The sequence below is a fragment of the Boleophthalmus pectinirostris genome, unplaced genomic scaffold (assembly GCF_026225935.1).
Source record: "Boleophthalmus pectinirostris isolate CB_2022bp ecotype Guang Dong unplaced genomic scaffold, ASM2622593v1 HiC_scaffold_18, whole genome shotgun sequence".
NCBI classification, from domain to species: domain Eukaryota; kingdom Metazoa; phylum Chordata; class Actinopteri; order Gobiiformes; family Gobiidae; genus Boleophthalmus; species Boleophthalmus pectinirostris.
In genome coordinates, this window is record NW_026571133.1 from 28,200,687 (window position 1) to 28,216,269 (window position 15,583).

At 38.8% G+C, this 15,583-nt stretch overlaps 1 protein-coding gene across 1 annotated transcript in view; it reads right to left on the reverse strand.

Annotated features, from left to right (window-relative positions):
- Positions 1 to 6,893: 6,893 nt before the first annotated feature.
- The window catches only part of znf618 (zinc finger protein 618), a 28,799-nt gene continuing 20,109 nt past the window's right edge, over positions 6,894 to 15,583 (reverse strand). Inside the window, 10 exon segments of the mRNA XM_055153919.1 lie at positions 6,894 to 10,919; positions 11,025 to 12,112; positions 12,358 to 12,516; positions 12,868 to 12,945; positions 13,289 to 13,333; positions 13,825 to 13,902; positions 14,131 to 14,220; positions 14,384 to 14,491; positions 14,992 to 15,069; positions 15,172 to 15,261. Coding sequence (XP_055009894.1) covers positions 10,380 to 10,919; positions 11,025 to 12,112; positions 12,358 to 12,516; positions 12,868 to 12,945; positions 13,289 to 13,333; positions 13,825 to 13,902; positions 14,131 to 14,220; positions 14,384 to 14,491; positions 14,992 to 15,069; positions 15,172 to 15,261 — 2,354 coding nt within the window. The 3' untranslated portion in view covers positions 6,894 to 10,379.

A 15,583-nucleotide genomic window follows, 5' to 3' on the forward strand; every position in this document is an offset into this window, starting at 1 on the left:
ACCTGGGCTTGTCAAAAACATCTCCAGTCATTTCAGATCTTTTTCTTATTCTTTGTACTTGACGCTGAGACACATTGAAGGTGTCACCACCTCAGCAGTGGATCTGGTCTTCAGCCTCTTGGTAATTAACGCTTTGGTCTCAGGGTGGATCTTAGGCATGTTGTCAGAGGTCAAGTTGCAGTTGATGTGAAGGTCTGGTGTGCTGGGGTTCTTTTTATACACACCCACTAATTGATTGATCAGTAACTGATCACAGGTGAGGCTGTAATCTAGGATTGGGTGCATCATATGACAAGGCGACAAGACTTTTGTCTTGCCAAAATCTGACCTTTCTGTGTTCATTAAATGATCAATCTTTCTTCAGTGAAGCAAATTTATGTTAGTATATTGAACATGATTTGGGAGGGTTTTAGCTTCATATGAGACATTTCTAAAACCAATCGATTCATTTAAAGTCAGGTTATAAGCTTTTGTTTCTACAAAATGGATAAGCGACAGGACTTTTGTCAGGGACTGTATGGCAACTATGGCACAGATTTGGCTAGGCACTAAACAGGCTGACACTTTGCTAACTTAAGGCTTTTTAACATGTAAAGTAATATTACATATTCAGTAGATGCAATATGAACATATGAAAAATACTCATTGCATCAGTTTAGTTCAAAAGCAACACAGACAGCCATAGAAGATAGGATGGTGATAAAATGTGGTTGCATTAAACAGTAGATGGCTTTATTTTCTTCATAATTAGAACACTTAAAAAGTCTTTGTAGAAATTTGAGTCTTTTAAAGTAATTGATTAATTTTAGGAAAGTTGCTGCATCTACTGTATATACTTCACTTCGCACATGCTCCGTAGAGCATCGGTGGTGAGAAATCAGGATACTGCATCCACATGCCACAGTATCCTGGATACTATAAGAGTATCCCAGTCAGAGTATACAGGTTTCATACAGGATACTTCAAAAACTCTGTCATAAACGGGATACTCAAGCACTCATCTGGATCTGGATCTGGAACCCCAGCACCTGCAGCCTCTGCATCTGAGTGAGGGAATGCTGCAGGTTCTTTCACATAAGGCTTGGCCTGTCCATATGAAACAGGACTTGTATTTGTCCTCAGTACAGGTTAAGGCTCAGCAGGTTAAAGCTGACGCTGACTATACGCCAAAAACAGGAACTGTATTCTTATGGCTGCCTGTCATAATATTAGCATCACAGTCCTGAAAACTTAATGAAACAACTGCATGAGATTTCTCTGATTATACTTAAAGGATGGAATGGTTTTGACAGCAGCGGCCACAGGACTGCTCAGAAATACTGTTAAGCACTACAGTCTGCAAACCTCAGGCCATATGCATGAAATACATCAGCAACAGTGAGGTGTGATTGGTTTGAACATGGACACCACTTTTGCCAAAACACAACCCCTCAGGAGTACCATAAGACAGTCAGAGCATTAATAAAACTAAAAGGTAAAACAAGGTAAAGCATTGGAGTGACACTTCACAGAACACTTATATAGAGGCTTAGTGTGTTGATTTAAAAGCATGGCAAACTCATCACAAGGACCTGTCAGGGAAATTAAACAGCAACCATTGTATTGCTATGTTAGAAGTGCCCTGTTAAATATATATTTTTTGGGTCTGGAAAAACTGTGTATTTTTCATATTACCCCCAGTGTGAATATATAGTATAGTATTCTCTGGTACAATGCCAGATCAATAAAAGAAGCGAAGAATAATTGATTTTTTTACTCTTATCTCAAACAAACTGACTCATCAGAAATAGGTCTAACATTAGGACTGATTTTTAGTCTAAAGCCGTGATGTAAAATCTCTAGGCAGAAAAACACATGCTGTCGAGGGTAAACAATGCATAATGCTACAGTGACATGAGCAAACAATGGCCACGTGCAGATTTCAGTCAACAATACAGCATTGCACCTTAATGTGTCTAAGACAAACAATGAAAAAAGCCGATTATGCAAACTGGGGTTATTGAGGGCGTTGCAATGTAACAATGGAACAAAGTTGATTTAGTTGGGGATGGGTGTATGTGTGTGTTCTCTACCCATCCCCTTGGGCTTCCTTCCTCACAGATGCCCTTCTTCTCCAAAGCCCCTATCCCACTCTCTCTGTTCTGAGGCCTCATTACAGGGCCGCTGTCAATCGGAAGGTCAAGGGTCACTGCAGAGGATCAGCTTGATCAATACCCCCTGTGCTGATCAATCAATTTGTCTTTCCACTTGCGCCAATAAGAAAGCAGTCTGCATCAAAACAAAGCAGCCAGAGAAAGGGGAAATGCCAGAAAGAATTATGAAGAAGTGCAGAGCAAGAATGCATGCCATACGGCCAATAGCTTATGCTTTTGCTCACGTTTAACCACCATTACACTATGTTACCTGGTAATGACTGCCACAGAGGCTATGACTGAGACAGAGATATTAAACTGCAAACCAAAGCTCTCTCTATATATACTATGTATGCTATAGGAACTATGGAACACTGCTTTATTTTATGTCATATCACTGGAAAGATTAGTAGTTCTTTCCATCACTGTTGAAAATAAATAATTTAGGGACGCCCGGAGAAGGTGCTCATTGATCACTGTCAGTCTCCGTGGCTTTATGCTAGACCTTTATGTAATACAAGAATTGCTTGAGAAGTTTCTAATTTGTCAAAGTATTCCTAACTGAACATCCTCTGGCCTGTTTACACAAAGTTGGATGTTCTATTTTTCACAGTGTGGAATCTGAATGTGGTGTAAAGCTAGGATTAGCAAACATATGCAGACAAATGTAAAGGCAACTTTTCTATTTCATTGGACACTAAAACAGCTATTTTCACATGTTCAGATTGCTGGACGCAGGCTATACATACTCATTTCCTTTTTGCATTTGCACAGTTAACAAAATTGAATGATCCATTAGCTTTGATTATCAAACAGGCTTAATAAATGGGTCATTTTTCAGTATCCTCTCAAATTAAAATTGGCCAGTGTGTATTTTCAATTGAGTGTCTGCTTCTGTGCCAAGGAATTATTCCCCCCATGGAATAATTCCAGTCACCAAGTAGTTACAAATCATGGAAATGAGATGATGGAATATAGAACAGAAAGGCACTCAATGCTAAATCATTAAAAATGTACTTTCTTTACCTCAGCTCTGGAGTGACGCCTCATATGACATTAGCTGGATCAGGGCCAAGCATAAAGAGCAGGCAGACATGCTTTTGTGGTAAAAGATAATTCAGTTAAAACTAAAGGCAATATCCTACCAATGCACTCATGACATGCAGCAATAAAACAGATTTAAAGGGCTTAGAATCCAATTTGAATGTTTTAACATTTAAGAGGGACAATTTAGTTAATTAAATTCACTTTGCTGTTTTGTTGTTGTAAGATGGTGGGATCAGAAGGACAAGCGACTAAATAAAACTGTAAATAAATCAAATATATACACATTGGGTTTTCGCCAGGTACCCAAAGTAGTTTTCAGGTCACTTAGTCTCTCTAAAATGCCTATTGTAAATGTGAAATCAATGGTTATATGAGCTAGGTATACTTTACTTGAGCCCCTAATAATCACAATTATCATAATGAGAATAAGATTCCTTTTCAGTATGTTTTAGTTATCTAGATTTGGGGCTGACACAAACAGTAGTCTTGTTGTGACTCATAATGGCTGCTTTGCATTATTCAGTTGAACAGATTTGTGATAAACTGCAGTGGTCTTGGAAAAGGAAACTGAGGAGCAAACAGACGGTGAACTGGATGTGGACTGAGAATGTTACTTGTTCATGGTGTATGTTTCAGCCTTGGTGAGCTGTCAACGTGGCCCCAGGGACTGTCTCCAACAACTCATTTGCAGGGAGCGAAACAGGAAAAGTTTAAAAGGTTGAAGCTTGGGCCAGTTCAGCAAAATCTGTGTAGACACATGCAGACGAAAACAAAAAAAATGTTGGATTATCAGCCAAGACAGAAAAGCTAATTGTACTGTATATACTTCATAATCATTCAGAAGCCAAATACGACAGTACTACTGGCAAAAGATTTGTTAGCTTTGTTGGGTGCGAATCAATTGTGATGCATGAATGACGTCAGAAAAAGTAGTTAACAAAAGACAGAGCTATGCTGAAAGCACAACTCTTGGCAGAATTAAAAACTTGTAATCACCAGCGTCAGCGATGCAAATTATGGCAGTTTAACGAAAGGGCAATGACGTGCATAAAAATAAATCACAGTGCTTCATTAAAACTTGTGAGCGTTACGCAAAGTAGTCTATGGGCTAGTTTAACGCCGTCTTAGTGTGCTCCCCAGATCATGACAACGATAAATAAATAATTATGAGGACATCACCGGAGGCTATTTATACCATCAGAACAAATTTAACCTTGACTTTCTTTTCACTGTAACCACACTTGGCTTGGATGAGCAAAGTCAAACATCATATTTTCACACAAGGGTTGGACTTATAAGTTTGATGTAGGTATGAAATATTCAGGGCCCACATTGGCAGCAGTATTAGAGCACTGAATCCCACATCACAGGCATTCTGGGCCGGTGTGAGGAGCAGAACACAGAGAAGGGCCAGGGCAATATGATGGGCTGCATCTACAGTTTGTTGTCATTTTATTCATTCAAAAGGTCTATATTGAGAATATGTGGACACTGTATACTTTATTCAAATATAAAATTAAACTTTGTGTAAATTGTGTGTTATTGTTCCCTTTTTATTGGGAATGGAGACCATACTGTGAGTGGGCCTGTCTCTCCACAGATCTCACCTGTCTACTTGCACTGTTTAATGCCATACAGTGGAAAATTCCATGCAAAGCAATAACATTTCCATGGAGACCCATCACCATAAAGATCAACATAGTGCACCTTTACGAAAAGTGTAGTGCCCACCTTTTAGGCCTACTTATTCTGTGTGTTTGCCTACATTATATTATTGTGTTTATATTTATATACAAGAACATCAGATTTGGGGACATTTAACTGGACTGCACTGTGGCCAAGAGGTTTGGTCACAGCATATAAACAACCCTGAACTCAGACAAAACTCCAGTCCATGAGACTGCAACCTACTGTAAAGTCCCTAATAAAGGTGCAGTGGTGTGTGAGTGTGTGTGCTGCAGGTGTGTGGGAAGAAGAATAGGTGGGCACAGACAGAGAAAATGGGTGCCTGTGAGGTCAGGGGCTAGCTGGAGTGTTAGCCGGAACGACACCTGACAGCAGCTAGCCGGATGTGCCCTGGCAGTTCTGTACATTCATGTCAGTGCCGATAAAGTCAGCCACCCACTGAGCATGTCACTAGCGCACCGCCGTGCCATCAGCTCCTCCATACCGGACAAGAACACTTCCTTCTTCCTGCCTGTCCTTCCTCTTCCAATCCGGTGTGCGCTCAGCGGACAAGTCAGGACAGTTTGGGCGGAGGTGAAGGTGCAAACAACTGCGGATTCAGGTTTGGAAAAGGGGAAACCCACATGTTACTGTTAAAGTTGTGTATTTGTCTTTATTGTTACTGTACATTTTGATGGTCAAGTCTAATCACAACACAGGAGCCACAAGGACAATTGTAATTAACCAGTAAGAGGTAAACTGTTACAACTTAGAAAGGCAGAGAGGGAAGCAGTCAAAAGGTTAATTTGTATTATTCAATGAAAGTTTTTCATAACTGATGGTGATGTATTGATTAATAATGAACATGAAAATCTACTTAAAATTTTGTTTCAAAAAAGGCATTTTAAAGGCCATTTTTGCATCATACTTGCAAGATCACATCTTGAAGAGCTGGCATCAGGGAGCCAAAACCAAGCCATACACTGCCCCCTAGTGTGAATATCTTTAAAGAAATGAGTCCCTTTTTGAACAAATGAGAATGCAAGATATAAACAGTGAAAACATATACTAGTATAGTATAACTCACAATCCACTGACAGCAGTAATTTTCTACTGTTTGCATATCGTGCTGGAAAGCAGAGAGTGCCAGATGCTTAAAACATGTTATAATTGTCTTGTATCAGGGCGTACAACAACATGTGGAGTGTTGAAGCGGCTGCATGTTACCATCTAACATGTGATGTGCGTGGGCTGTTGCATGCGCAGATTATGCCTTGGTAAGCAGTTAGTGCAGAGAATACCTGTGAGTTTGTGCTGACCCGGTAAAGCAGTGACGCACACTGGGCCCACTCCTCTGCCTTCACTCCCTCGCTCTCTGGCCCTCTCCTCAGCCCCCAGGGGAAGCCTTGCACGCACCTCTCACTAGCCTCTGTATATTCACTCCCCATGTGTGAGTCTTCAGGCTCTGCGCTGCCCTCTTCCAAGGCCCCTTTCCCCCCTCCACATGTGCTGGAGGCCCGGGTGCTCCACCTCTTTCAGCCACTGTGGAAAAGCTTTGCTACATTTCTTTCTTGGTGGGAGTCCTCATTCATACTGTAAATAAGCAGAAACAGTCTATTTAACAGAAGTTGTTTCAAATGTCTCCTATGATTCCAAACATTCATTATAGAACAGAAGTCAGAGCAGCAAAACTATTTGTGCTCTTGACACTAATGTGCTTTCATTAAAAGTGTGTAGACCAAACAGTATCTGGGAACCGTAATATAAGAAGTCATTTTATTTTGCATGATTTAGGAATATTATTTAAGGCCATAAATACAACTCATGTTGAAATGTTAAACGTGGCACTCATCAGTGGTGTGGTTTAAGACTTATATGACTTATATGACTATATATACTATATATATATATATATATATATATATATATATATATATATATATATATATATATATATATATATATATATATATATATATATATATATATATATATATATAATCATACTATAGCTCCTTTGTATAAAGAACAAGGCTTTAGTAAAAATGGTTCTAGTTGGTGACAATTTATTCACACATCACAAACTACAGAGGGTAATGTATTCAACATCAAACAGCGCCGCAATAAATGAAGAAAAAAAAGACAATCCTTTTTTGGCCATTTTATAAAAATAGTGTTGCTACAAAAGTATAAATTAGGCTTACTAACAAGTTAACTGAGATCAAATCTACACAGGAACCTGCTGCTAAAGTGCGATTAAAAAAGTCAAAATGAACAAAATTCAAACCATTTTGTTGCATTTTAGCAGAAGAGTAGAAAAGGAAGAAATGCCTAAATGGAGAATAAAAGCAACACTTGTATCTAAACTTGCATTGAAGAAACAGAACAGTTATCTGTGATTGAGTTCTTAAATGTACTATACAAATGAACCTTTAATCAGAATAAGTTAAAATTAAAAATAAAACTTACAGTTGAGTCAGCTTCTAATAACAGTATCTAAGTTGAGTCTATTATATCAAAACCCTTTGAAATGCTACTGTAGAAAAAGAGGTAAAATGTTATTGGTGCTCCCTATTTTATCTCTGACATAAAGGCGCCCCCTTGTGGCATAAAACAGCAGTTCTCTTGAACATATTTACATTTTCTGAAAATGGATGATGTCACCCAATAAACACTGCTTTGCGGACAGTGGCCCTCCCCTTCACACCAGACAAACTGTTTACAGGTGACTTCTGCTCTTAGCCAACCTAGTCTACTTCTTCATGAGAAATACCGGCTTACAATGTTATATACTCATATTAAAAGCATGCATATCTTAGATATACTTATCATTGAAATTGACAAAACAAACGCTATTTCTAAATAAATTCAAGTTGACACGTGTCAACAATGGCATTTTGTCCCAGAGCAAATCCTATTTAAAATACCTATTTAAAAACAGTAAGAAAACTCCCTTCGTCAGAGTGAGGATCACTGGTAACACTGCAAGTTCTTATACAGTATTTTGATTATGTGATTCAGTTTTGTAACAACAGCTATTTTCCTGACACTCAAAATCACAACATTACTTTCAGAATATTGAGGTAAACCTTAAGATTAGTACTAAATATATCTTACAGCAATGTTTTGTTAGCAAAATATGAGTGAATGTACGTATGTCACAGAATTCAGTTTAAACAGCAGTGGATATGACAGTTCCAGGAATGCTAACTATTACAATGCAGTGATATATAATTTCTACCATCCCACGTCCAAAATGTTAGGACATTGTGAAACAGAACATAAATAAAAAGAAAATGTAGCTGCTGTGTTACAAAGAGCATCTGCAGCTCACCACTCTGTAGGAACTAATTGGGGTGTTGGCAACAGGTTAGTAACATGCAGCAAGCCACTCTAAATCCTGAATAAATAGTGACAGGATTTAAGAAGGACACTTTTTATAAAACAGTAAAATTTCAAATATTTTAGCTTGAATGCCTGATGGTTTAGGTTTTGAGTGCAGATGACTGCATTCATTTTTTAAATATATTTTTCTCAGTATCCTGTTAATATGTGATTGTATAAAAATCAATAAACTAGAACATACAGTAAAACCACGACTTTGCAATATTTTGAAAATAATACAGATAGATCTATATAGATCTATATTCATAAAAAATCATGTCAACAATTATCTGAAAGAAAACATATATAGTATGTTGATTTAAATTGTGCTACGTTGTATACTTTACCATAAATGGGCGACTTAAAATCATTCAATTTAAATTAGATTAAAACTACATCTTATAGTGCAGACTTTTATAAAGTGAATAGGTGTGCTTTGGATGGCTATTTGTAGTTTGTTCAGTAATTAACTAATTTAGAAGCTTTTATAAGCTTGAATTGGACAGCAAAGCCAAAATGCTGTATTTAAAGCCCATTTGACCACTACGGATTTTCTAAAACTCTCTACAACATCAGAATTTTCAAAAAAGAAATGAAAAATGCTTCGATGAGGCGAAGGCCATAAACTGCAATAAAAAGGCATGAAGTTGGGTTTATCACAAAAGCAGAGACTTAAGGCCCAGACACTGAAATGACAAAGCAGTACTTGAATGATAGTACCAGAGGCAACAAACCCATCCACATTAGGAGGTATTTGATTGATTGATACAATATAAAAATAAATAAGTTCATTATGCACGTGTTGACCATAGCTTACTAGTCCTGAACAGTGAGATTTCCTTTTGTTGCATGTAGCGCTAGCTGTATTTGAGGTGGAAGGCTTGCCCAAAGCCCTGGTTCAGTCTGTACCCGGGCACTGAGGTCACAGTTCGGTACATTTTCGGTAAAGAGAGGAGAAAGAGGTTCCTGCAAGACTTTTACTGGTTCCTGAGAAAATACTGATTTCACAAGTAGAAAATGGTACTTTTCTTTGTAATGACAACAGTCATGGTTTTAGATGAGGTTGTAACTATGTATTCGACCATATATTGCCTTAAAATATATATTTTTGAATACTATAGAAGTTATGAGGAAGACGGTGTGTTTAGCATACAACTTAATGAATTTATGGTTAATAAAATTATTGAAGCAGACATGGTAATGACCTTGGTGTCTCTCTGCAAAGGTGACTGACGTAGCTTTACTAAATTAGCAGCACTGGAAGCTACCATCAACACTCACGAGGTTTCGGTTATTATTGTATGTTTTTTTTTTAAATAAAAATGTACCACATAAGTTTAGTGAAAAGTGCTAAAGTATTTGTAAATGAATGTCACTTAACAGTGTTATGAGGTTATTGTTGGACCACTTGTGGGAGTGCACTTTTCAATAAGAATAAAATATTGCATGTCCTTTCAATGCAACTTTCATATGGATGAAAAGAGCAAGAACTTGTTAGAATAGAGTGGTGCAGCTCCCCTGTGAGGTCAGTGAGAAAACTGCATGTTCCTGATGCCCCTCTGTTTAATGTGAAGTGCTGTCAGTGGTACACTGGATTCAACTATATGGTACTTGTTTGTTTGCTGTCAAAGGTGCAGTGGCAGTAAAATAATATTCACTGTGATGTTAACCTCAAATAGGAGGTCTGTGTTGAGCTTGCTGTAAACAGTATTTACTCCCGGTGTGTGCACTTTATAACCTGGTAGGATTGTTTAGAAGAGGTCTGTAGAAAACTGAAGCAGTGAAAGCTGACTACCTGACAAAGTTGCTAGTTGAGGATAACAGCATACAGCCTTTAGCAGTTTAGTCTGAGGTTGGAGGAAATCCTGTCACTGCACCAGGTACGACTGAACCTTGTCAAATTTCATGAGGACATTTTGAGATGAACCCTTCCACCACATTCTTCTGCTTACTATACTTACACACTTCTCACTGTTTTATAGATTATATTATTGACTTCCGGGTGTATTGTAACTTACAACAAGAGTGTTCCTGTATAGTCTTGAGGATTACTTTGTGTTGATAAACATTTATGTTGCCATTGGTCTAAAACTATATAAATAATAGCCTTGAGTCATTAGTTGTGAGGTTGAGGTTTGGTTCGTAGTCTTTTTAACTGAGGTTGGAGCGTAGAAATATGAGTTTGTTCATTTCCTCAGCTGTCACCTGCTGCCTCCTCTTCATGGCCATGCTCTGCTCACACACAGTAACACATTCACTGCGTATGGCCACTGCAGGCACGGCCAGCAGCCACAGTGCCAGGCGGGCCAGCTTTGGGAACTTCTCCGTTACAGCGGTACTCCAGTACTGGAACAGATCCGGGGTGCCTTGGAGAAGAGGCTCAGCCAGGTACTGGAAGATCTCCTGTCGGACTTGACCCTGTGCATCTTCATTACTTGAGAGTGTACAGGAGTCCCTAGAGGGGCCACCATTGCTGCCAGCACCTTCGACACGACTGATTTTAGGCATTGGGGGGCCATCACAGTCACGGTCATCTCCAGCATTTCCAAGTCCACCTGATAAACCTCCATCCCTGTTTTCAGCTGCCATTTCACATGCCCGGGAAATGATATCCTCATGTTGGTAGGCTGGTACTGAGCGGAGCTTAAGCTGAGGGTCCAGAACCATAGCCACCTGGTGAGCTCGTTCAACCTACACACAATACAATACAGTATCAATTACAAAGTTGTTTATATAATCTAATCTTTAGAAAATACCAAAAGTTTAATTAAACAAAACAATGAATATATAACCTACCTTAAAATTCTCTTTTAGTGCTTCCAGGAAGTAGTGGCAGAGTTTGCTGGCAGTGCCAGTTCCTGCTTCTCCGGCTTTGGATGTGAAGAACTTCTCAAGGCGCAGGTAGACAGGTAGGACCTGCTGCAGAGTGGGCCTCCTTTGGCTGCTAAGCTCCAGAGCAGCGAGGCGCAGTGGTGCCAGGAGACAGGCCAGTGTAGACAACAGATGCTTATTCAGGCCTTGAAGAAGTGGAGCTGTAGCCTTGCTACGTCCATAGGCTTCGCAAATCTGTTCAAAATGTGCATGCACTTGTAAAAGTGCCTCAGCCATTCGATCCCAGCAGGGAGGAGTTGGGCACTGTGCAGGACTGCCTTGTCCACCCTCCTCACTTGTGCTTGTGTTGCTGTGCTCTTCACGAAGAGCCAGGGTGGTGGAGGAGGCAATGTCTCTGCATGTGGACAACAGCTCAGCTAGGTCATGCAGACCTCGAGCTTGTAGGCTGCGCTTCCCCAGGACTGCCTGCACCACTGCTCCCAGGGAGCAACCGGCACATCTGAGGCAGATTCTTCCACGGCTGCTGCCCAGAGGAGAGCCACCAATCCCCGCAGCCCACACCCTGGGCTCAGACACATAGACAGTGCGAATTTCTGACATGACAAACTCGGACAGAACATTCTGGACCCAGTGGTGCACCTGCTCTGGGCCTTCTCTTAGCTCTACCTCTCTCACCCCAAGAACATAGCGTTTGAGTCTGGGGCCTTCCACCTGGTAAGCGGTGAGTACATAACAGGCGTCTGGCCCTGACATGTGGGAGTGGCATGTGACAGCTATACCTAGAGAGGCATTAGAGCCTAGGGCACAGGTCACCTTGACTTTGACCTGATTGTACATGCGGGGCAGCTGGCGGAGGGCCAAGGCACTCATGTTGCCAAGTGCATCACGGGTGGAGTAGGCCCCATGTCGAGCCCCTGTGTCCACCAGGGTCTGAGCCAGTTTAAGGAAGTCCTTGCTATTGATCACACTCAACATGTTCAGATCTGAACACATCACACGAAGAAGGCGCTCTGCCACCTGCTGTCTTTCTTTTTCAGGAAGTCCATTATTCTCTGAGGACAAAAGGACACAATTACAAGATTATATATATTATATACATACATATACACGCATACAACATATATACAAACAGCAACCAAATATTAATGACAATTCAATCTTAGAGTCAAACAAAGTTAAAGAATGACCAAATGGCAAATGTGACACCTAAAGTCAATACATGTTCTAACACAACAGATTGCAGAAAGAGTCACCAAAATGTTGATGCGCATCTAGTGACGCAGATGTAAGTACTTACGAGTGAAAGTGTGGTTTCTCTGTGTGAGACTTTGAGGCTGAATTTGAAGTTTAACTGAGGAAAGAAACTGAGCCTGAGAGCCTCTCCAAAGCTGCTCCTGAGGACCCGAAGCTGAGGAGGTTTTTGGAGAGTCCCCTTTGGTGTGGTTCTCACTGTGCGCTAAAGGGATTAAGGAGATGTTAAATTAACATTTAAACCTGGTCCATACTAAAGAACAACAAATGTCAACAAGTTTACATTTAATAAAAATGAATTAAAATAAATGGTGTTTTTTGTTGAATTAAGTGGATATGCCATACACAAAGTTGTCACATAATTTACCATCAAAAGGCTGTGGTCAGGGCCAGATTTGCAACAACCTTTTTAAAAAAGTGTGCTGTCTCGTGAAGCATTAAATACATTTCGGCATATGGCATGCCTGCACAGGAATCCACTCACAGATTATGTACAAGCATCTACACTTTAGCATGCTCTGCAGCCACTGCAGGAGTTCACACTTTGTGGACTCACCCTCGTGGGACTGCATGTGCTCCAGCAGGTTGCTGTAGAACTGGAACTGGATGCCACATGCACCACAAGTGAAGGGTTCTAAAACAAATTCAAAAGGACCAGAGAGGGATTGACTCTCTGTCCAAGACACCCAACCAGTACATTTTTGCAGCTTTGCAATTATAGTATATGTATTTGGACATAAGTGGTCAAATTAGAAATATGTATTTTGTATAATATGTGTTAAGAGTAAATTAAAATAAAGGTTTTTGCAGCACGCATTATATCCATTAGACAGCCTAACTTATTCTTATTATGTATTTGGCATAACTGTACAACAGGTCAAATAATGAGACAAGAGGAAATATGAAGTGAAATGACTTGAACAGATAGAGGGCATCATGCCTCTTTTTGTGTGGAAAAAAAAGGTGTGGCTACTTACTCTGTGCTGCAGAAAACGAGCTGGCCACCAGAGGGCTCGGAGCTCCTACAGAAGAGAATGCAAGCGGACATCAATATGATGCTCTATGATGCCTTTCTAATGGTATCAAAGAACAATCTGTATACAGCACAGCATTTGATTTGGCTATTGGATTTGAATGAAACCTTGATACAGAATTTATTTCCTTACAATTGCATACAAATATTGTCCCTGTAAATCACAAGGAGAATTCTAATATTGAACAACTAAACTGATATTTAATTCTGTAATATATCAGAAAATAAAAAACATAATATATACTTTTTGGACAAATAATAAATTATCTACCAGTTACCAATGTCTACTAGAAGAAAATACAGAAAGTGTATGGTAAATTATGGTAAACCTCTATTCATATAGCAAGGGTTGGCTTGTGTTGGCTATCTTGTGACAATTCCCTCTCTGCAAATGAATACTGTATTCTGTGTATTGTTCTCTGATTTGATAGAAATAATACTTTTACAATCTGACATGAAAAGAGGTGACTCAATGCTCACCACTTGAATTCTGCAAGCTGTTAGTATCAACCAGGCTAGACTGAAATGTGCTCTCCAGTTTCCGCCTGAATGGACTGTCTGGTAACAAAACACAAAGGATTAAAATTATACTTGTCAATAAAACCCAAACAAACAAAAAAGCAAAATGTTAACTACAGTTTGTAAATGTATCTTTTTTTTTTACCCAATTTATATGTGCAAAGAGGTTTATGTATGTATTTATTTTTAGTAAACAAAAGAAAGGGAATCTTCCCCAATACATTTCAGAAAAAAGACATATTAGTTTATGACTGCAACAATACTTACTTTTCAGCTTACTGGCTTGGTTTTGGGCAAATTTACTGATGTCCAGTGCACTACTTTCCTGTGCCTTTAATGGCTTCAAATCAAAGGAGCCTTTAAAAAAGTTAAACAAAAAAATCTAAGCCATTCCATTTCATTAAGACTTCTTGAGAATAAAATGTGTTAGACGCAACATAGCTTTGTACAAATATGTAAAATGAGGAAATTTCAATTTTAAATGTTGTGTTCAAATATTCAAGCACTACACAACAGTGACCTTAAGCAATAATGGCTCACCCAGTGGTGTGAAGAGCAACATGTTCTTGGTACGGGTTGAAATATTTGTACTGTTTCCCACAAAATTCACAGACATAGCTTCCCGATTCTAAAGAATTAAGAATACAAAACAGAGTGAAAATAATAAGTAGATCAATTGTATGCAAATACAGAGAATGGTTTCTGTACAATATTTTAAACACTTCCCAGAGTAGAATTAGACATGACCATTTTACTTTTACTTCAGTCAAAACAAAGAAAAGAAACTACATGCTTAATCATCTCTTCAAGCGGAGATTCATTTCATTTCAATCCCACTGCACTGGGCATCAGAGCAAAAATTTCAAAAATTAATAATCATTAATACAACCGGGAAGCTGAATTCCATTTAAAATTCTTATCAGCAAAACTTTTTTTCCAGGCAATATGGTTATATGCTTCTAGTAGTATAAATAAAAAGGTGGTTTGAAGGACAGTTCAGTCATTAAAATGGTATGTTTAAAATAAATTCCATGTACTCACAAAGAAATACATTATTTAGGATTACGTAAAGGTTTTCATAGCAATAAACATCAGGGATCGTTTGTCAGAATACAAAAAAATACTTACTTGGTCCAATTTTCTGATATGGTTCAATTGGCTCCTCTTTAAGGCCATCCACAGGCAGCATGACTTGTTCATAAGGATCTATTTAAGAGATTAGGAAAGAGATGATGTACATAACAGGTGCAACAAGAAACTGAAATGCTAACTTTTTACTGGTTTAGAGCAAAAAACAAAACAAAATACCATCCACTGCATGCAGGTCACGGTGCTCCTGGAAACAGCTATAGTATTTGTACTTCTTGCCACAAATGTCGCATGAGTAACGGAAGCTGCCTGTAAAAAAAAAAAGCATACTCTTTTAGGCTTGCTACTCTGATATTAATTCATTCTAATTCATTCTAAATCTAGTATGGAAACAACAATCTCAATCGCTACTGAAAAAATATATAAAGGGGGTGATTCTAGAGATACTATACTATACTATTTATTACACTTTTAAATATAAAAATAAAAGTTATGTGACATCTTAAGACAATCTCAAAAAGTTTGAATATCAACATCAAAAATTTTATATTTTTTGTCACTTATTTCCCAAAGTCAAATCCCTACATCATATAGACTTGTGACACATCAAGCTAAGCTTTCAAACCGTTGT